The 23697-nt window shown below is 42.1% G+C and overlaps 1 protein-coding gene across 1 annotated transcript; it reads right to left on the bottom strand.

Moving 5' to 3' along the window:
* Positions 1 to 212: 212 nt before the first annotated feature.
* LOC118848259 (guanylate-binding protein 4-like) lies at positions 213 to 23697 on the bottom strand. The gene is made up of 9 exons (XM_036757083.1): positions 23502 to 23697; positions 14278 to 14405; positions 11107 to 11404; positions 7271 to 7516; positions 5531 to 5811; positions 4609 to 4821; positions 3986 to 4088; positions 2873 to 3066; positions 213 to 434 (listed from the first exon to the last, which is right to left on the bottom strand). The coding sequence occupies exons 1-9, from the start codon at positions 23695 to 23697 to the stop codon at positions 213 to 215; spliced, it is 1881 nt and encodes a 626-aa protein (XP_036612978.1).

Below are 23697 nucleotides of genomic sequence, written 5' to 3'. Positions count from 1 at the left end.
ATAGATGCTCTTCATGTGAATTTCCTCTAGTGTTCTTTATCCTGTCTGGTGAACATCAGCTTTACTTTTTAATTCTTGGGTAAATTAGAAGCAGGAAGCACAGAAACACATTCATACATACACACATATATAAGGAAGTCTCAGTGTCATGTTTTATTAAATGGAACAAATATATTCTTTAACTTTATTTTGAGAAACTGAAACCTATTTGGTTATGACATCAATTTGCCCAGTGCCTTCATCCCCAAGCCAATGAATTGTTTTGCACCAGGTAACAGGACCATCAATCCATCGCCCAAACTATCTAAAATCGAGGACCACAAGGAGGACTTTTTACTTTTAGTATACTTAATCTTTGTTTGTAGGTCCTCCATCTGTCTTTCCATCTCTTCAGCTTTTGCATGAAACCCTTCCTCCATCAGCTTCTTTTGTTCCTATGACAAGGCAAAAGCACATCAGCATTATACACTAGTTAGTTCCCATTCCACCAAGAACCAGGCAACTCTATGCATTTCTCCTGGGTAAGGTGAGAGTCCTAAGTAGATTACAGGAGGGGGGGAAAGGCACAGGGGATTTCTCCTCAAGGGACATTCCTGGGTAGTGAGAAAACCATCTAGAGGTTTTGCCTTCCCTGTAATGAATCATTTCCCACTGCTAGAGACAAGAAGCTGGATATCAGGGCCAATGCTGAAATCTTAACAGCTAAACACAAGGCCAATTGGGTTGGAATCATGGTCTTAAAAGGGGGGAGCTAGGTGGCACAGTGCTGGACTTGGAGTCAGGAAGACCTGAGTTTGAATCCTGCCTCTGACACTCACTGGCTATGACTGGAGTCATGTTCCTTAAGTGATGAGATCTGCTAACTCCCCAGATTGTTGTAAGGATAAAAATGAGATAATGTTTGCTTTGTAAACCTTGAAGTGATATGTAAAATGCTAGCTATCATCTTCAGCAATATTCTCAATTCATAATTGAGTGACCCAGATGATACCATGTTTTAAAAAGGGCATAAAATATTAAATAGAGTGACTAAGGAAGGGCTCAAGTCAACTTCAAAGTGGCTTTGTCCTCTGATCAACACTGACAGAAATGTAAATCAATATCTACCATCTCTATTACTAGATTAGGCTGGCTCTGCCCACATTCTAGGAATTTAGGCAGGACCTGCTCCATCCCATGGCCCTTTGGTTAGGGGCTTATTGACAATGGTTCTAAGGGAACCAGGTCATCCACTGGATAGCCTCTTGCCCCAGGACCCAGCAATTGTGGGTTCAGGTAGGAGGTGTGACTCAGTCTGGGATATTTGGCATCATCCTAGCAGCCCCCTGGAGTCCCCAGGGAACTCTGGAATTAACTTGCACTGTCCATGGTTCTTAGGATTACGGATGACTACACAGACAGCTTTGATTTTTTTAGGGTCTTGATTGAGAACAAAGAGGCTTTCATGTGAATTTATGGGGTTCAGTCACAGTCAAGTGGAGGGGAAACAAATCCAAAACATTCCCTTTGAGGTTTCCCTCTGTGTGTTGTGATGTTAGAAATACTAATCACAGGGCCTGAAAGGTTCATGGCACTTTGTGCTTGTCAAGCCTTTTTTTAAAACAGATGTTATGGAAGATTTTTGCTCTCACATTATATACAGGAGGCTAGCAATGTGATTGGGTACAGAACACAGTGGTCTTGTCCCCTGTTCTTACATTTGCTCCTGTGTCTTTCTTGGCCCCCTCTCATTTGTATGAGCCAGCATGGCCTTCTTGAGAGCCTTAGAGTCAGGAAGCCCTGGATTCAAGTCTTTCCTCTGATACATCCTGGCTATGTGACCTAGGATGAATTATTTAACCTCCTCAGTGCCCCCAGGAATCCTCTAGGACAATCCGTACAGGGTGGTGCTGATTGTATTGGTAGAGGAAAATCTTACTGTAGTTACTTCCATTAATGAGGGCACAGGACCAGCTCACTCTCTCTTACATTTGCAGGAAAAAACCAAGGATTTGGGAATCAACCCACTGGGGGGCCTTGACCTCAGCCCTCTACAGTTTTCAGAAAGGGTATCCCTTATCAGATGTTATCTATGACAAGTTTAGCAATGGAAGTTAAGCCAGAACTTTCTGATTTCTAGACAGAAAGGAGCCTGACAGAGATAATGTCAGAGATTGCTGACCAGGAAATAGAATTTGAAAATAGCCTTAAGCCTGAATGTACAAGTTAGTTGGGATGGCTTGGATATTTGTTCCAAAGAGATTGGTCCCTGGGTTCTGGAATCTCCTTCTGGAGAGAAAAGGCCCATTCTAATTGAGGCTCAGAGAAATTCATGGATCTCCTATAGGAGGAAAACCACCACCGAGAACTGTTCTCTAGATTGATGATTGTGTGTTAAGTTGTCTGCCTTGTATAAAAGGGATGAAGCAGAAAAGCCTCTGGGCATTAGGTCTTTGCTTTGAACTAATTGTGTCTGCTGGTTCACTAGAAAAACACAGACTTTGGTAGGAGCTTGTGAACTTTGAATCTCATAGGGTGAGGACCTGTAGAGTACCTTGAACTTGGAATAGACTTGCCAGGGCAGCTCATTGCTCTATGAATGACGCAAAAATCATTTGATCCATACAACAATTCTATGCACTCAGTGAGGCAGATGTGATTGACTCTATTGCAGGAGAGAAAATTGAGGAGGAGGAGGAGGCAGAGGAGGAAGAGGAAGGAGAAAAGGGCTCAAACCTAGATCTTCTGATGAAAAGTCCAGGGTGTTTTGCTCTCTACCATGCTAACTCACATGAAGGCAAATTTGCCTCCCCTGTTGGTCTGCCCATCCCTTTCCTGCCATGGTGGTAATGTTGCTTCCTCAGCATAGCCACTGATCCCAAATTCTGTGTACCTTTAGCTTATGGTTCAGAATCTTTTTCTGTTCTCTCAGGATCTGGATCCTATCTTCCTCCATTTTCTTTTTCAATTGATTGATGTTTTCTCCGTAAGTTCTCTGCTGAGCTTCCATCTTCTCCTGCATTTCTTTCTGTTGCTGTTCCAACAACTTTTTCTCCTTCTCAGCTACTCCTCTTTTCACCTGTTCAACTGTTTGATGGAATAGAAAATATGAGAACATTCAGGCGAGGTAAGTTTTCATCTCTTGTCAATTAGTCAACAAGCATTTATTAAGTGTTTACTAAGGGTCAGGCACTGTGTTAAGCACTTGAGAGACCAAAAAAATAAAGAGGCTAAAAACAATTCCTGCCCTCAAGGAGCTGATATTCTAAGGGAAGAAACATAATCCAAATAATTATGTAGATTCCAGAAATATAAGAATGAAGATGAGGCAAATGAATGGGGAAGGCAGGAAGACATGTTAAAAGCTGGGGGGACAGAAAAGGCCTTTTGAAGAAGGTGGGATTTTAGTTGAATCTATAAGGGAGCCAAGGGCTAGGTATAAGGCAGAGCAGTAATCGAATCAGGGACAGCTAATGGAAAGGCCTGGATATCAGAGATGGCTTGTTGTGTCTGAGGAACTGCAAGTAATCAGTGTTGCTGAAACATAGCATGCACGGAGGGCAGTAAGGTATAAGAAACAGTAAAGGTAGGAAAGGGAGAATTTATGATGTAATTTATGAAGGAATTATGGAGGAATTTATATATGATCCTGGAAGTAATAGGGAGTCATTGGAGGTCATTGAGCAGAAGAATGACACATGAGATTTTCTCCTGAACTCAGAACCCAAACTGATGAGAAAGAGACTGGAAATTCCTGAATCTCTTTTTTCTTGGTTAGACCCAGAGAAGCAGAGCTGAGGAAATCTAAGGGAGCAGCCTCTCTGACCTGCTGGTTGTGGTCACAGTTGCTCTTTACAAATCCACCGAGGACTGGGACAGTAGAGAAGAAGGAATCCCAGTATTTCAGGAAAATCTTCATGTCACACTGAGGCCCTTAGGAAGAATTTGGTTCCAAACCCACCAAATTCCCTGCATGACTAAACTGTCACACCCCAGCTCCCTGTACCTTCCAAGGCTTTCTCTTGTTCAGTGAGAGCTTGATCTGTCTGCAGGATGGATTCTTCTTTCATGGCCAGTGATTGTAGAAACCTTTGGAGGACCTCATCTGCCTGGACAAGAGAGACACACAGAATTTTCCCCAGACCAAGTCAGATGCTGAGAAGGGCAAACCCTCTGTGGTAGGAGCAATATCTGCTATATAGGCTAGAGTATTTTTTTTCCTTAAAAGGTATCGACAACATTTTTGGGACATGATTGACTCAGGTGACTAAACGCAAAGGCCATTCCTGTGACCTACTTGTCAGTACCAAAAGTACCAAAAGACCAAAGCGCAAGGAGGTTCAGCTATGAGCATCACATTTCATTCCAAGCTTGAACCTGAAATAGTAGGCCAGCCTGCATCAGGCCTAGCCTATTATGGCCCTCACATGGCCCAGCTTCCAAATTTCACAGCACATGCTCTAGGCAGGAAGAAGAGATTTCTGTTAAGAACTTCCAGGTGAAATGTGAACTAAAAAGCCAACAGTGTCTAGACATTCTCCTCGTGGGTGGTTATTGGTAGGAGAAAATCAATGCTCAAACACCCAGTGGGATCAATGGAGTCCTGCGGGCCTCCAGGTCTTTGCTCACCTTTACCCCTTTCCTGGGAACTTGGTGATAATCATTCATTATTTTTTCTTTTTCTTTCCTGAAGAGTTGGTAACCCCCTGGCACAGAGAAGGTGCCTTGAGAAATGGCTTCCATCAGGGTCTTTGAGAGGTATTCAAGCTTAGTTTGACAATATTTGATTGATTCTTCCTCATTTTGATGTATGAAATCATCCTTCTTGGATTCTAAGATTTTCTACCAGTGAGATGGAGAGACAGACAATCAGGGAAAAGGAAGTAATGTTGAGAGAAGGTCTACCTGCATTTGTTTTTCTGGAAAGATGGATAGTGTGGTAGAGTAAAACTTAAAATTCTAACCTGAGAGCTGAGAGGGCTCTGGTTTTAAATCTGCTGCTGTCTATCTAGGTCACCATGGACAAGTCACCTATCCTCTTTGGGGACCAAAGTCCTCACTCTCCAAATGATCCTCCATGTCCCTATCAGTACTGAAAGTCTACAATAATGATTCTCCCTTTGGTGTGCACCAAGTGAGTGCTACCAGGCTTTTTAAGACTGAGCAGACATTTGGACTGGCAGGAGATGCTCCTAGAAGGAATTCAAGGGTGCTGGGAGTGGGAAGCTGTGTAGAGACGAGTGAGTCTTTAAGCTTGAGAAAAACTGCAGTGTGCTCTGAGAGAGCCATGTTGCCATCTATTCAGCAAATATGTGAGTGGGTTGTTATTTTGTCTTCTAAGAACTAACTGATTTCAGAGCGTCACAAGGAGGGAGCATTTTTCATGGCAAGTGAAATTTAGGCCTTCATGCCTCTTGCTCTCTAGAGAGATCAGGCTCTTTTATTATGAGCTGGGGATACAGGCCCCAAGGTCAATAAAAATTGGAAGGAGTCTGACCAGTCTCTGGGCTTCACTCAGAAAAGAGAGGTATAAATAACTGAGAGGACATACCACCAGTTTCTTCTGGAACTTGTGTGTGTCATCCTTGAAAGAATGCTTCATGAAAATTGAGATAGCTTCTTTCTCACAGTTTGTATGTAGGCTTAGCAGGTCCTGGAGGGTTTCTGTGGGGAAGATCACCTTTAGGACCATCTGGTCTACATAATGCTTGGAAGCTTTTTGCACAGCAGCTGAGTTCTCATTCTGAGCTAAGGCCAACACTGCATTCTCCAGGCAGGGAATATCTCCACTAGAGATTGTCCTCACATAGGTCTCCAACAGCTTTCCCAATCCTGATAGACAAGATGAAATGGAAGATGAGGCAGAGAGCGACCTTCATTCAATTTGGTCCAAGTGTTAATTATCTAGTTAGTAGAACCCATGCCTGGCCAAGGATCTCTTTGACAGTAATCTTTGCAAGTGGCTTCTAATCACAGCTGGGTAATTTTGACTTAAGGGGAGAGCATGATGACTCAAGACAGCCTCTTCTACTTTTGAACAATTTAAATGTTTAGGAAGTCTCCATTGTTGATCACACCTAAATATACCTCTTGGCAAATTCTCCCCATTTCTCCTAAATTTTACTTCTGGGGTCAAGGGGAAGCCGTCTTCCATGGGCCTATTCTTGTGTGATTTTCAGTCCTTTCATTGATTTTAGTTGTCCTTTTCTGGAAATGTTTGGCCTTGTCTATGTGTTTCCTGAATTGAAGTCCCTAGAACTGAACACAGAAAACCAGATGTGGCCTAACTGGATCCAAATACTTGGCTCATTCTTGGCAATGAAGGCACTGAATAACTTTGCTTTTGAGACTACTGCAGATCTTTTGCCCAAGAACTATTTTCTATCTCTATTTCCCCTCTGCTCTAGGTAAGTTGATTTTTATACCCAAATGGAAAACTTTGCATTTATTCTTATTCGTTTCCATCATTCATTTAGAATCATTGTTTTATTCTTTCAGGATAACATTGTATCTCATTTCTTTCATTCGATGTATTAGTTGTTCTTCTGAGCTCTATGCCATCTGCACTTTGGATCACCATTCCCATTGTATCATATTTCACTTTGCCAACATTATTGAGAATGTTCTAAAAACTTGAGGCATGGCATTATAGATTTCCCTTCAATTTGACCTCAGGTTATTAAGGGCTATTTTGGGGGTCAGTCATTTAATATGTTGTGAATCTACCTAACAGTATTACCATCTCCTTTATGTCTCTATCTTGTTCATAATCATAGCATGACACACTGTTAAATATTCTGTTGAAATCTCTGTTAAGTTGTTACTATTTCTCTGACTTACATCAATCCAGTTACAGTATCAAACAGGAAAATTTGCTTAATCTGCGGGATTTTAGTGACCACTGCTTTTCTTTCCTAAAGCTTACAAACCATCCCCTTATATAATGTGCTCTAGAATATTGTCAGAAATAGAAGTCAAAGTCACTGGGTTGTACTTTGCTAAATCCCCTCACTTCACTTTAGGAGAATTAAGGCAATAGACTTTCTCTACACCTGTGGTTCCTCTCTAATTCAATTTAATCTAATTTAATCTCCATCAAAGATCACTGACATTGTCTTTGAGTACATATTCCTAAGCATTTTTAAACTGAAAGCTTGGGAAGCAAGAACAATGAAAACCAAGTCCATAAGGGCATTAAAACAAAAATCTTACAACACCTGTACACATACAAAGAAACAAAGAACACATATCCAATCCCAATCAATTATGTATTAGAGCAAATAAAACTCACGATTCCCATTGACTATGATTCCCCCACTAAGGGTCTTGGGTTTTGCATTGGAAAAGATGTATGAGCAGAAGTTGTCTGCCTGATCCTTGAATGCAGGCTCCAGCTGGCTTTCTTGAACATCTTCAAGATGGGCTAAGAGTGACTTATCATTTGTTGGACGGTCAAATGTAAAACACTTCCTCTTTGGAAAGAATTTTCTGATGCACTCTCGTGGAAGGTTGGCCATTTGGACTTTGGGGTTCTTGGCTGAGGGATAGAGAAACAGAGATCATGGTAAGGGACCAGCCTGGGACAAGAGGGTGATGAAGATGCTTAAGACTGGTAATTGCTGTACTCATGTATCCGTCCAATCCTAAGTTAGAATGATAGACACAGAATTTTAAAAACTAAACTGATTGAGGGAGAGATTATTAGAAATCAGATGTATTTGTGTAGATAATGTATTGTGATATTGTGGTAGGAAACATCTAAAAACATGTAGAGAAAATGGATTTGCCCCAAATCTGTATGGAACCTCTCACAGATTCGTAGTTGAGATATGATTAGATAGAACTTGGCAAATTATTGGACTAATTATAGATAAGGTAGAAAGAGAATTGTGGCTCCCTAAAATGAAAAAGACCCTAGAGCTGAAGGCTATAATAAAAGGAAATGCTCCTTGTGTGAAGTTAATAACAATTCTACCACTACTGACAGAATTAGCCATTGAGAGGAAACTGTCTCAGAAGTAATTTTCAGCACTTCTTTCCCATCCATGTCCTTTATAACCAGTTAGTTGCATTCTACCCCCATAACATCTCTTGAATTTATTGCCTTCTATCTGCTTATACCCCACATTCCTCTGAGCTCAGGTCCTCATTACCTGTCACCTGGACTTTTGCAGTAGCCTCCTAAGTGGTCTTCTAGCCTCCACTTCCTCCTGTCTCCTACTTATTGCACAAACATTACCAAACTGATATACCTGATGAAGAAGTCTGATTATGGTATCGTATGGCTCAAGATGCTAGTATAGTGCTTCCCTAATGCCTCTGGGACCAAATTCAAACCTGACTCATTGCTATTAAACCTTTCCCAACCTGATTCTAATTCTTCCAGATTGGATTCATGTTATTCTCCTTCCATTCTCTATTGAATCACACTGGCCTTCTGGTTCTCTGTAATATGATATTCCTTCACTCATTTGCATGTTTCTGGCCTGGGGGTTCCTATGACTGCACCTTCTCCCTGTCACCTTTTCCTCTTGGAGCCTGTAACTCTCTGTAGCCCTCTGTTTTGACAGTACCTCCTACAGAGGAGGCCTTTGATGAGGTTCTTTAGACCTTTCTGCCTCCTTTGTTCCCCACATCATATATATATATATATGTATATATATATATATATATATATATTTTACTCACTTATCTTTCACATGTTTTCTCCCAGTAGCATATAACCTTTTTTTGAGGGTAGGCATTTCTGTCTCTGCATTCTGAGTACCTAGCTTGGTCCCTTGGGTACAGTAGATATTTAATGACTGTCTTTTGACTGGAAATAAAGGAACTCATTGCTAAACATGATTTAGAGATATTTCCAGTGAGATCAGCATCCCTGCCTGTATACCATCAAGGAGTTACCAGCCTACAATGAAAATAGTGCATGATTAGAGATCTGTACAGTTAGATTTATAACCCCTTGTGAAATGTTAGAAGAAAGGCTACTGGAGCAATGACAGGGCCACATGGGAGCATCTGATGGTGTCATGGTAATTAGGGTGTTCTCTTCTGGAATGCTAAGGCCATCAAGTGCCTTTAATGAGTCTTGCCTTTGTTTGAATGGGGCAGGGTGGGACCCTTTTCTCTTTTGTTTTGGAGTGCTTCTCAGCACTGAGGTAATCAAGTACCTTTGATGAAGTCTTGCCTTTCAAATGTAATGGCAAGCAAAATAGGACTTTTTGCTATTTTTTGTTCAGTGCTTTTCTTCACTGAGGTAATCAAGTGCCCCAGGGCCCTGAGACTGTGTATATAAGATCTGAGGTTGGCGTTTTGTTTTGGGGGCACAGTTATTGGATGAGTGTTGGTGATGAGACTCTCGGTAGCCATTGAAGCAGCCCTTAACACCACCCCCTCCACCATTCCCCCTCCCTTGAAAAACCCAGATGTTGTTGCTTCTCTCTCTAGTAACTTTTTATGTACTGCTTGGACAGACAGAAGCCTGTCTGCTGACTTGTGTTATTTTGCTGTTTATATAATTTCTGCTTGTAATTTCTGTTTGTGTTTTCTCTGAAGTTCAGAGTGCTGGCTTCTCCCCCTGAACTAAGTGAATAGTATATGTATGTTTAATTAAAGTGAGATCGTTAACCCCTTAAAGTTGCTTTCCTTAGAAAAGCAGATCGAAAAACCTGTGCTGACTGTCCTTCTATGTGCTGATGTTGTTGGTCTTACACAGCCACAGTAGCAAGCAACATTGTTGTTACAGATAGTCAGAAATCTTTAGGATTAGCAGGTAAGGAATATTTTAGACCATTTTATATCATTTTTGTAATTTCAATTACAGAGCCTGAACTCTGAACAGAGGAAGAGTCTGGACCTAATAGCTTCTTTGTTCTCTGAGTGACTCAGAAAATGCCTCTTCTTCTTTTGTCAACAAGCCCAGATGGAGCATTCCTTTCTCTGTCCATGGCTATTATGGGTGGGAACCTTGACCCAAGATTGACACAATCTTGAATTATGCGACTTTTTCTTATCTTAATATTTTATGAGCATATACAATGTTATGGAATGTTAATGGCAAATTAAACTGGGTTGTAATTCCAATTGACACTTTGTCAACTATCCTGACTTAATGTATTTACAACCTATTCCATTAAGGAAAATCTTTGTCTTGTATCATGGTTAAACATACATGGGGATCATAAGAGTGAAGTAATACAGATATGCTGAATTGTGACTATTCTAATTTCTTTGTCCAGCAGTCAGACCTTTGGCTCCATGATCATGTCTGTCCACTATGCTTAAGGGAATAAATGAATAAGTAATATAAATTTTTATATCTCTTAGCTCTGTTTGCCTCCTTTAACCAAACTCTCAGGTCAACACAAGATATATTTGAGAGGGGCATAGCCAATGTTTCTCTAGAATTCTCAAAGGGAGAAACCCTCTGTCCTCCCTAGTTAATGGATCTATAGCTAGAGTTTTTTGGAGATCTTGGGGTCCAAACACTTCACTTTACAGATTTGGAAACTGAGGCTCAAAGACATTAAATGCCCAAATTGCCCAAAGTCACATGTGTAGTAAGGACGAGAGGTTTAATTTGAACCCCAGGCCTCTGACTGCAAATGTCATTCCCATTTTGATGGACAACATGCCTTCTCAAGTATATGGCTGTCTATCTCTTGTTAGGAATAAAGTCTATGTTGTTCCTAGAGAGGTAGAATTCCTCAGGCTATTCCCTGGACTGAATGAAATAACCCTTAAAATCATGTCATTCAATTTCATTGAAATTCCATGCTCACCAACCAACTGCAGGATATACAGAAACATCGACCTCTATTTATAAGTTCATAAGATAAAAACCCATCACAGAAGCTGGCAAAAATCAGTTATCTCATGGACTACTCCCCCTTGGGAGAGGTCACTAAATGATGGAAATTCTGGAGCCTCAAAAAAGAGATTAGCTGACCCTTAACAAAGCAGAGTCTTGATGGCTTTCAGCCTCCATTTCTTTAGTCTAGGAGATTCAAAAGAATAAGCCCCAGGAATAAACAGCTAAGCTTCAAAGAAAAGGAAAAAATTTTGTGTCAGTTCCCCCTTTATTGCCAAGGGCCATCCATGGCCCAGTCTCAGCTCCCAATAAATTACCGTTACTGAGTTTCAAGGCATTTTCCAGGTACTCATCTGCAGTGATGGGGTGTCCATCTAACTTAAGCTCCAGAGTGAAATCCCTCACAGTCCACACAAAGTCTGGGAAGAAGCCCACAAACTCTGCTGAGTCTTCTTCTCCAACAGCATTAGGTGAGGATTTAACCTTGATTAGCTCTGTCAGCTCTGTTACATATCTAAGATCATGGATAAGGAAAAGGAAACACCCACCAGCCTCGTCAGTTCCCAGTTTTACTTTTGGGATCTTTCCTTCCCTGCAGTGAGTCTTATAAGTTCCCTCCCCCACCTTCCCTTTTGTACTTATGGAATTTCAATCACAGATGGAAAAGGGCAAAGGAAGGGCTTTTCAGGGAAGTCCCTGATCAACCTGATGTTTATTTAGTTCTCTGCTATCTGGGTAGCATTGTGGCTTGAAATTCCAGATCAGTTTTGGGGAGAGGTGAAGGTGGTGCGAAGCACCTGAGAGGGACCCCAACAGTTACTTGGGTTCTAGATTACTCTGTGTATGTGTGTATATGTGTGTGTGTTTGGGGGTTTCCACAGATGCCCAGTAAGAATTATAGCAACAAAGATTGCCTGGCAGCACTTAAGATGTGTACCACCACCAAAAAGGGTCTACCTGGTTCCCTTTTTTTTGTATGGGAAAGGTCCCATGTTGATGCATATGTGTAATGTTCATTTTTTTTTCTAATTTCCATGTATTCTAGGGCAATAATGGGGAAGATGAGATAACAGATATAGAGTGGGAAGGCTCACTGTTCTACCTGTTATTAGGGTGTGGATTCTATTAGATAAAGAACTGTGGGTGGTACAGATTCATTTAGTCACTGTTGAACTTTGGAAACATGGAGAAATCATCTTGGTAGGTAGGTGTATAAGGAGAAATAGTGATGGGCAAAAAATTGACAAGGGCAATTGGCACGAAAGCAGTCTTAGGGTGCTGAGGGGATTTAAAAAAATCTTCTAAAAAGCTCTTTTTCATTGCTGAGGGAAATGGCTTTGGTAATTAATGTCTTCATTTTCCATAAGGTGTTTTGGACTCCAAGGACCATCATGCCCATCATGCCTCCCCCAGGATCACTTGATCACCTGAAATCTCATCGCCATGCCAGCTGACTGAATTTTTGATTCACAGGACTTTCTCAGATCCCTCAATTGCCTCTCCCTTCTGATTGCAGGGCTGGAAGGTACAGCAGTAAATGCCTCCCAAAGCCTTTTTTTGGAGGGGGCTCAGATCAGAACTTTCCAGGTAACTCTCCATTTTCTATCAGCAGCTCTGCTTGGTTTGGACTCCACACAGTATCATGCCCCTGCACAGGCTTTCCCTTTTCCCCTTCCTCCATTTGCTGCTGCCTTTTGTCTTCCTCCATTAGTTTGTAAGCTTCTTTTTCTTTCTTTCCTTTTCTTGTTTGTATTGTCAGCACTTAGCACAGGGCCTGGCACATATTAGTTGCTTAATATATATGTATATTTTTAATTGACTTGGCATGGTCATGGTCCTCTTGGGGAGGACTGTAATACAAGGAAAATTAGGAACCCCTGAGAAACCCCTAGCTACTGACAAGCACCCCCAGAAAGAATGGACTCAGATATCTTTGGCATTTAGCAAACCCCCTGGGACTCCATGACTCCACCAAGCAATGTCAATAGATAGGACCATCCCACTGAAGGATAACCTGGCAGACCCTTTCTAGCAGATATCCCTGGGGCTCCGTGACTCCACCAAGGAATGTAAATGAGATTATCCAACTAGTATGATAACCTGACTGAATCTTTTGATCAGCCAGGACCTTTGTTCCTGTTTTCCTGCCCTGTACCCCCACATATCCTATATAAGCCAAGCCATCACCCCAACACAGGGCCATTGATTTGTGGTGCAGTACCCCAACGGCTGCTGGCTAATAAATTCTCCACTTAAAACTTATACTCTGTGGTGTGTCTTGCTCGCTTCTGGTAAAACAGGATGACAAGACCTTTCCTCTTAAGACTTCACAATTTCCCCTAGATGTTGTACCCATGAATGTGGACCTCGATGGGGAGAAGGCAAACCTGGCAAGGAATGTAATGCTAAAGTGTATGGGGCCTCAGCAGGCCAGCATAGCCACACACAGAGATGGTTCTCTACAGGTGCCCATTCTCTGACCAGCAATTTCAGCAATTTCTGACAAAGGAATTGTGGGGCCCTTGCATTTGCAAAAACCCTAAAGAACAAGAATATCCACATGAAATAAAGCAGTCACGAATCAGACATTATAGGATGCATTAGGGGATCATCAGTTTCCCTGGCTGTTATGTACACCCTGCCAATAGCTCACAGCTGGGCATTGCCTTGTATTTGTTTATAAGCTTTGCAAAGGATTTTAGAAAGATGATCTCATTTGAGCCCAATAATAATCCTAGGATGTAGGTGCTATTCTTATCCCCATTTTACAAATGGGGAAACTGAGTTAGAGAAGGTTCAAGTGACTTTCCCAAGGTCACACAGCACATGACTGTCTGGGGTAGATTCCAGAGTCAGATCTTTCCAACCCCAAGACCAGCACTGTAGCCACTATGTCCCCTGGCTGCTCCTTGAAGGCAGGGACTGGGTGACTCTGCTATTTTTGTCCCCTGAGCCCAGCAGGGAGTAGGTTCTGAGCAAATGCTTGCTAATAGGTAGACTGGTCTTTTTTATTCACTGGTGAATTTACAGCCTGGAGGATCAAGTTCAGAAGTGGGTCTTCAGAAGCCTTTTAAAGAAACGGGAACCACCTGCAAGATTGGGATTCCCAGACAGTCAGTCTGACCTGAGGTCCAGTGCTAGCCTCATCTTGGGGTCTCGGTCAGCTTCCTCTTTTGGCCCATCTTTTTCTGCAGCTGGAACTTTTGGGAAGTCCTTGATACAAGGAGAGTAGTAGGATGCTGTGATGGGTCCTTTATGTTTACATGGCATGGCCTTCTTCCTCAACATGATGGCAGCCTTCCAGAGCCCAGGATGCAGCCAGGATCCATCCAGCTTGGTCACCCCATAGATACACTGCACAAGCATCTCTTGGCAATAGTTTGTCATACCCACACACAGGCCTGCCAGGTGTAAGAGGTCATTCCTTCTTAGGTCAGGGAGAGCTAGAGAGGGGAATTCAGTGAGCAGAATGTCACTGATTAATTTACCTTTTCCACATCTCCAAGGCCCTCAGTATCAAGCAGAACCAAGGTGTGGTCAAGTTTTCTGGGGTGAGGGACGCACCACATCCAGATGCCCTTTGTATGAGACTGCACGGTGGAGCCAAGGGAGAAGCCTGCAAGGGAAGGAGGAGACATGAGGGTCCAGTGGAGGCAGGAAACCCAGAGGCTGCAACAGTCAAACTCCTAGGTCCTAAAGAGAGGAGATGGGAAGCTCCTCGGTGGGGAAAAAATAAGAACAAGGATCATAGTTAACATTTATCTAGCACATTTTATGTGTGTTCTGTCCTTCTGCCTTCACAGGAATGCTGTGAACTAGGTGTTTATTTTATCTCCATGTCATAGAGGGGGAAACTGAGACTGAGGGAGGTAAATTACTAGGCCTGGATCACAAGGCAGTGAGCAGCTGAGGCAGCTTTCACACTCAGGGATTCCTGGTTCCCAGTTCCACATTATCCAACATTAGCAGCTAGGGACACTTGAATGCATGCATTCAGTTCACCCAGAGCACTGTGAGATTAGACTTATGGGGTCAGATGTGTGGTAAAGGTGGCAGACAAGATCAGTGAGAGCTTCAGGTGTGCCTGCAGACATCACCTTTCTTAGCAGTGTCAGCCACACCCAAGGCTGCAAACAGTTTAGACCAAGTCCAGAAACCCGAGCTTAGAGAAGGAACAGTAGCCCAGAGGAGAGCATTATGGGAGGATTGGTAGAGAGCAGGGAAGGACACAGGACAGCTGTGGGACCTTGGGCAAGTCACTGAATCTCTGGGTGTCCCTCCCCCACCCAGCCCCCGGGAAAGTTTCTAAGACCTGAAGTGACAGGGAAAGAGCTGATCTACATGAGAAGGGAAAGTCTCTACTGTGAAGGAACCACAGGTCAGTTACACACACACACACACACACACACACACACACACACACACCCCAGCAATGAGATGATTCCCTTGAATCCAGCCAGCTTTAGTTTCATTCTAACTCAGTAAGTTGTTACCTAAAAACTATCCTTACATGAATTCACAATATCTTTCTGTAATGGGGAGATGGAAGCAAGGGTAACAGTCATTTATTAAATACCTACAGTGTACCAGGCACAGTGCTAAGTACTTCTAAATAATATGTCATTTGGTCCTCACAACAACCCCGCCACATAGGCCTAATGGTATACCCATTTTACAGTTCAGGAAAATGTAGGAAACTGAGATCAAGTGACTTGCCCAGACTCACATGGCTAGCGAGTGTCTGAGTCCAGATTTGAAGTCAGGTCTTCCCGACTCTACATTCAGCATTCCACCCACTTTGAGGACTTATCTAGAATGCCCATGGACCAAACATCTACACAAAGTGTCTACTTCTTCTTGATTCTTTTATTACCCCAAATATTTTCTCCTTGAGGAAAATTTCTCTTTTCACTATTTTCTGTCATTTAATTTTTGGTAGGTATTGGTTTGTTGGTATTTATTTTATTACTATTGTTTGTAGAATTTTAAAAATATTGCTGTTGTTTGAGGTCTACATTTTCTGTAGACCTACATCTTATCATTGGCTGGCCAGTTTACACAAATTTTTCCAGTAGCAAAGCAAAGGTGAGCCTAGAGGAGCCTTGTACAATTATTTGTTAGATTTGAGTGTGAGCACCAGAGGTAAGCAGCTATTGTAGGTTTGAACCCTGACAAAGGACGCTGTTATGGGAACGGATAGTTGCTATGTGGAGGCACCCCTGAAAGGTCTTGACACACACCATGAGACATTTTAGAGGGGTGTGAGGTACTGGGAGAATTTTCTAGAAAGAAAACAATGCATCTGGGGCTCTATGAGAGTTTCTTAACAGCAGGGAACTTTGTCAGATTCCCAGAGAGAAATCCAGGATGGAGAAAGCAGGCTGGTGTGATTGATGACACCCTGCTATAATTTGCTGGGCCTATGCATTTCTATTTGGGAGGTAAGCATGGAGGCTTATAGAAGGTTAGCCTGCTGATGGGGAGCCAAAAAAGTGCCATGAAAACGGGGACTTGCTTGAGCTCTCCATCAAATCCCTCCAAGCACACGTGAAAAATGACACTAGACAAATTCTAGAGTTATAGAACCCACAAAATGACAAAGTAAAACAAATCTCTAGCCCAAGATGGCCTGGACGGTCTCTGGGAAGGGTCTACCACACCATGCTGAGAATAGAGTGCAGCCCAGCATGGGCTGGTGCCAGGACAGGCCAGGCCTGAGAAGAACAGGTGGAGCAGGTCTCAGGGCACTGAGTCACTAGCAGTTGTGGGAGTTTCTGGACTTCTCAACCCACAACCACCAAAGACAACATAGAAGGTCAGTGGGAAAACTGTTGGACCCGGGTGAGTAAGGGGCATGGTCATGCCCCAGATCTGGGGCAGTGGAAGTTGCTGCAGCAGTGGGGGCAGCAACATCGGTGGCAGCTGCTTCCAGAGCTCCAGGCCCACAGACAGTGGGGGTGGGGGAGTGAGGCTGCTGATCAGAGTGGGAGTACAGGGATCTCTTTGCTTGTGCAGAGGCAAGGTTCTCTTGCTTTGCCCTACTTGGATCTGGGTCTCAGTCCTGGTTGGCAGTCCTTGGGGGAGGAGGAGCACTGGCTTGGCAGAGCCCGTGGTGGCTGTGGAGAGAGAGTCCTCCTGGTAGTTATGCAGCAGAAAGAAGTGCTTGCACTTACAGACCAGAGCACAGGCCAGGACAGGAGTAGCATACCACCCCAGAGAGAAGTAGCAGTGAAAAGAGCAGTGCAAAGCCCCTGAAGCTTGGGATGGAGCACTCTCCACTCTGAAAGTAGTCATACCCTGACAAAGAGCTCAAAAATCAAGTAATTGGCTGGGAAAATGAGCAGGCAGCATAAAAAGACTCAGAATATAGAATCGTACCTTGGTGACAAAGAAGATCAAAACATACGGCCAGAAGAAGTTAACAAAGTCAGAGATCCTACATGAAAAGCCTCCAAGAAAAATATGAATTGGTCTCAGGCCATGGAAGAACTCGAAAGTGATTTGGAAAACCAAGTAAGAGAAGTAGAGGAAAAATTTGGAAGAGAAATGAGAGTGATGCAAGAAAATCATGAAAAACAAGTCCAAAAAATACTGAAGAAAGTAACATCTTAAAGAATAGACTAACCCAAATTTCAAAAGAACTCTAAAAAGCCAATGAGGACAAGAATGCCTTAAAAGGCAGAATTAGCCAAATGGAAAAGGAGGTCCAAAAGACCACTGAAGAAAATACTGCCTTAAAAATTAGAATGGAGCAGGTGGAAGCTAGTGACTTGATGAGAAATCAAGAAATTATAAAACAGAGTCAAAAAAATTTAAAAATGGAAGACAGTGTGAAATATCTCATTGGAAAAACCACTGACCTGGAGAATGGATGGAGGAGAGATAATTTAAAAATTATTAGACTACCTGAAAGTCATGATAAAAAAATAGAGCCTAGACATCGTCTTTCAAGAAAATTATCAAGGAAAACTGCCCTGATATTCTAGGACCAGAGGGTAAAATAGAAATTAAAGAATCCTCTGATTTGAAAAAGATTCTAAAAAGAAAACTCCTAGGAATATTGTAGCCAAATTCCAGAGTTCCCAAGTCAAGGAGAAAATATTGCAAGCAACCATAAAGAAACAGTTCAAGTATTGTGGAAACACAATCAGGATAATACAAGATCTAGCAGCTTCTACACTAAGGGATTGAAGGGCTTGGAATATTATATTCTAGAGGTCAAAGAGCTAGGATTAAAACCAAGAATCACCTATCTAGCAAAACTGAATATAATACTCCAGGGCAAAATATGGATTTTCAATGAAATAGAGAACTTTCAAGCATTCTTGATGAAAAGACCAGACCTGAATAGAAAATTTGAGTTTCAAATACAAGAATCAAGAGAAGCATGAAAAGGTAAACAGGAAAGAGAAATTATAAGGGATTTACTGAAGTTGAACTGTCTATATTCCTAGATGAAAAGATGATATTTGTAGCTCATGAGATCTTTCTCAGTATTACGGTAGTTGAAGGGAATATACATATATATAGACAGAGGGTGAGTTGCATATGAAAGGATGATATCTAAAAAAATAAAAGTAAGAGGTGAGAGAGGAATATGTTGGAAGAAGGAGAAGGGGAGAGATAGAATGGGGGTAAATTATCTCACATAAAAGTGGTAAGAAAAAGCTGTTATAATGGAAGGAAAGAGGGGGTAAGTGAAAGGGAATGAGTGAACCTTGCTCTCATTTGATTTGACTCAAGGAGGGAATAACATACACGTTCAATTGGATATCTTACCCTACAGAAAAGTAGGGGGGAAGGGGATAAGGAGGGGGGGATGTAGAAGGGAAGGCAGATTGGTTGAAGAGGTAGTGAAAAGCAAACACTTTTGAAAAGGGACAGGGTCAAAGGCGAAAATTGAATAAAGGGGGACAGGATAGGATGGAAGGAAATATAGTTAGTCTTTCACAACATGACTATTATGGAAGTGTTTTGTATAATGATACATGTATAACCTATATATTGAATTGCTTGTCTTCTCAAGGAGGGTGTGTGGGGAAGGAAAAAGGGAGAGAATTTGGAACTTAAAGTTCCAAAAACAAATGTTTAGCAAAAAAGAAAGATGGTCCTGCCAACATAGCAGGTTGGGGATGGGGGTGAGAGAGGAAGGCTGAAGTCATCAGGATCAATATTGGATTACTTACTGAGTGTAAATTAGTAAGAGCCCTGCTTAGGGTAGAGATGGTTGATTCTTCTTTTTCTTTTCTTTTTTTTTTACAATCAATTATAAACTTGTTTTTAGTTTTCAACATTCACCTTTTTATTGTAATAGTATTTTATTTTTTCCAATTACATGTAAAGAAAGTTTTCAACATTTACTTTTGTGAGATGTCGAGCTGAGTTCTTTCCCCTCCCCAAGACAACAAGCAATCTGATATAGGTTATACATGTACAATCATATTAAACATATTTCCACATCAGTTGTGTTGTGAAAACAGAATCAAAACAAAAGGAAAAAAAAACTAAGAGAAAGAAAAAACAACCAAAAAGGTAAAAGTATGCTTTGATCTGCAATCAGACTCTATAGTTCTTTCTCTAGATGTAGATGGCATTTTTCATCATTGTATTGCTGAGAAAATCTCAATTTATCATAGTTGATCATGGCACAGTGTTGCTATTACTGTGTCCAGTGTTTTCCTAGTTTTGCTCACTTCACTCAGCATCAGTTCATGTTAGTCTTTCCAGGCTTTTCTGAAATCTTCCTGCTCATAATTTCTTATAACACAATAGTATTCCATTATATTCATATACCATAACTTGCTCAGCCATTCCCTATCTGATGGCATCCCCTCAATTTCCAGTTCTTTGCTACCACAAAAAGGGCTGCTATAAATATATTTGTACATATGGATCCTTTGGTGATAGTTGATTCTCACTCCTGTGCTTTCACTATCCAAAGATCTGGGACCTATTTAAAATCTCACCAGGAATTCAATAAACCTTTCAAAATCCTATGTATATGAAAAATAGTGGCCACCATGAGAAAGGATTCTCTTAGTTTATCTTAGATAAGCTTTGGATTGGATTTCGAGAGGCTATAAGAAAGGTACAGACTTGGAATTGAGGATAAGGAAGGGGGTAATATAGAAACACTGAGAAATTAGTTGCTTCTTGCAGTTGCTCTTATTATGATAACAGGAAAGGGCAGTTACCCACCAAAGTCCTAGTCCTTTGTGCAACATTTTTAGGTGACCTGTGGCTTGGAGGATAGTAGCTATTTGAGGTTCTAAAACATACACTTGGCCTTGTAAGACTGACTGGAGTTCCCTTAGTTCCAGTTAACTTTGGAATGAAGTCAGATGTGGGCAATTAGTAGAATGAGCCTTACTTAAGTGAATCATCCACTATGATGGAAGGGTGCTCTTCTCAGCTTCAGAGGACAGGACAGGAGAGAGAGAGAGAGAGAGAGAGAGAGAGAGAGAGAGAGAGAGAGAGAGAGAGAGAGAGAGAGAGAGAGAGAGAGAGAGAGAGAGAGACAGAGAGACAGAGAGACAGAGAGAGACAGAGAGAGAGAATAAAAGAATGAGAATGAATTATATAGTGGTGAGAATCAATCTCAGGGTGGATAAATGGTAGCTATATAGATGAAAGGAAATAGGATAAAGGAACTTAGAACTGTCTCTGAGCTACTATTGTGACTAAGAGGTTGCTTGCAGATAATATAGGTACTGAACTGGCCTCAGAATCAGAAAACACTGTTCAGGTCTTAACTCTGACGAGTGGGCTGTGAGACTCAAGACAAGTTGCTTAAGCTCAGTGTCTCTGGCAACTATAAACTGCAGAAGCTGCTTTCTGAATTGATAGTAGTTTCCTGCATGAGAGTTCCCTACATAGATGAAATTACTAGTCAGAACACGATGGGGAGAGTCTTGCTTTTGTATTTCTACATTGCTTGGCCATTATTAAACACTTAATAAGTGCTTTTAATTAAAAAACAAAAAATTTCCACTAGGAAAAAAAAAGGTTAGCCCAGGAGGAGCCTGGTAATGATTATCCCCTTGTTACCTAGGTTGATGAAGTGGTAAGTTGAGGCCCTGAGTACCAAAGGAAGGCAGTGTGACTTGATGTATTGTGAATGCCCCTAGTCTTTGGTGGGGCTCCATTGATAAGGAGGCCTGCTTGATCATCCAGTAACCCTGAGTGCTTTCTCTTTTCATGGGGATCCTTGGTAGAAATGGAGTCTCACCAGAGAGGGATACTAATTTGGCAAGAAATGGAGACATTACTGCATATTATACATGACATGTTTCCAAATAGATTAGTGATTTGCACAGTTTAAAAACTTGCATCATAATAGAATTAATAGTGGCTAGAAGGTTATATTTTCACAGCTGTTGACAGAAAAAAAAGTTCTTTATGACCCATGTCTTATAGAAAATTATAAGGCAAAATATATAAAAAAAGTGAGAAGTAATTCAACCAAAGTCAATGAGAATAATTAATGAGGTTTTGCAGAGTTCAAAACCAGTCAGTTTAGACCTAGAGCTGTGGCCCTGGATCAAGGGTTACCTGGATATGTCTTAATTTATATGTCAGATCCTGGAACTCTAGGACTTTGTCCTGTTTCAAGATGAAATGAGGGGGGCTTTCGTCCTAGCTACCACCACCACAATTGCTGACAACTTCCACATTTGGGCAAGTAAGCCCAGGAGGCCTATGAATAGCAACATGCCTCAGACCATTAGCCCTCATGGCATTCTGGCCGACAAATCCAAAATTGAGGAATGCAACTCTCACCCTGTGGAGAAGAGGGCCTCCACCCTTACTGCTGTGAACAAAACTGCTGACCAACTGGCCCTCACAAGACTGGAAATCCAGCCTCAGTGGATCTGTTAGGCATCCTGAGCTGAAGTCAGCATAAGGCAGAAGGATCAAATCACCACCAACATCTTGATCATCCCCTTCCCTCAGACCTCATAGACATAGTTCAAATCCCTTCTTCCAAAACCCCTAGGAAGAGGAACACCTTTAACCTCTAACCCTGATTGTTTGCCTTGTTTCCAGCCTGGCCCCTGCAGCCATTGTCCTGGGGAGTAGCCCCTTTGAGATGAGAATCCGTCCCTACCAGCACGAACAGCTGAACAACAGCCACTTATTGGCACCACCTTTTAGCAGCAGGTAAGTTTCAGAGCCTTGAAAACAACAGCATCTCCTTCACCCTGGATAGTAGTCCTGACTCCAGCCCACCCCAGGCAGCCATGGTCCAGGGGGACAGTCCCTTAGATCTGGCTCCTGACTCTACAGATGCTGTGGCCTCTATTTCTTCAGCAGTCACAGTAGCAAGTGAAGACCCCCAAAACAATCCTTGGTATTGACCAATGGCTCTGCAAGGGTGGTTTTAATCAACAGAGGAGCCAATAGAGGAGATGCCTTACTATCTGATTTTCAGCAGCACCCTTAGTAGCACTGGGCCCTTCCATGACTTCAAACTGAACCGTTGTGTGTGCGTTAGCTCGTCATTATACTATGAGCTTCTTGAGAGTAGGGGCTGTCTTGATTTTGTACTGGCATTCTCAGTACTTTGTACAGTAATTGGCATGTAGTACTTAATAAATTCATTCCTTCATTAGGGGAGGAAAGGGGAGGTGAGATTCTAAAGATAAACCTGTTGATATTCTTCAGGGCTGTTTGAATATAGCAACAAATAAATCAATTCAAAATACATTTCAGAACACAAGCCACAATGTGGTATAGTGCAGAAAGCCTTGTCTTCAGAGGAGCAAGACCTGGGTTCGCATCCTGCCTCTTTTGCTTACTAACTGTGTGACACAGGCAGATCACTGTGCTCTCTGGGGCTCAGTTTCCTCAATCATAAAAAGAGGGAGGTTGAATTAGATGTCCCCAGTGGTCCCTTCCAGATCACAGTTGATGATCCTGTGAGGACAATCACTGTGATGAAAATGTTTTACTCTAGGGATCTGGCTGCTCTGATTGATCACAGGAATAACTGACAGCCACATTCTCAGACCAACGTAATGTAGAGTAGAGGCAATAATCCTGAGCAGATGTAAGGCGAGGAGTACGTAAGATACATGGCCAACAGGAGACAGGCAGCCAGGGGACAGCAACCAGGGACAGGACACTTTTCCACTTTTAAAGAAATGTAAACACTTTTAATGCTAGAGCATTTGGGTCTCCACGTCATGAAAATATTTGTTGTGCAGTAATTTAATTCACAAGTATTACAGTGTAAGATCTAAACCTTTGGTGGACGCTCCAGCCCCTGACTCAGTCTCTCCTGCTAGAATGCTCCCCCTCCTCATCTCTGCCTTTTGGCTTCCCTGTTTTCCTTCAATTCTCAGCTACACTTAAGTGAGAAACTTTTCTGGATCCTTTCAATGCTAGTTCCTTTCCTGTAATGATTATCTCCAATGCATCTCGTATAGATCTCATTTGTACACAGTTGTTTGCATGTTGTCTCCCGCTTTAGACTGTGAACTCCTTGAGAGCAGGGATTGAATTTTCCTTTCTTTGTCTCCTCAGCACTTAGCAGAGTTTCTAGCACATAGTGGGCACTTAATAAACGCTTGTGGACTGTCTGGAAGGGAACAGTAAACCAGGGGCCAACTTTTAAACCTTCATTAAGTCTCAGACATGCCTTGTAGCAGTTCTAACCCTGTGTCAGAGTATATTCCACAATTAGACTCCTGGAGGCCAGGACTCCACTTACCTGTGTTCTCTCCTGCCAGCCTGTTCATCAAGTAGGATTTTCCAGTACGGTACATGCCAACTATAGCTACCACCACCACTGGCTTGGCGATGGAAATGAGAATCTGTAGTGCTTGCTGGTTTACCATCAGTTCTCCATTCTTATTTTCTACCAGACATATGGGGGCCTCCATGGTCACTGCTGATGCCACAGTCAT

Source organism: Trichosurus vulpecula, chromosome 4 (genome assembly GCF_011100635.1).
Source record: "Trichosurus vulpecula isolate mTriVul1 chromosome 4, mTriVul1.pri, whole genome shotgun sequence".
Taxonomy (NCBI): Eukaryota; Metazoa; Chordata; class Mammalia; order Diprotodontia; family Phalangeridae; genus Trichosurus; species Trichosurus vulpecula.
This window is presented reverse-complemented; position numbering and strand designations above follow the sequence as displayed.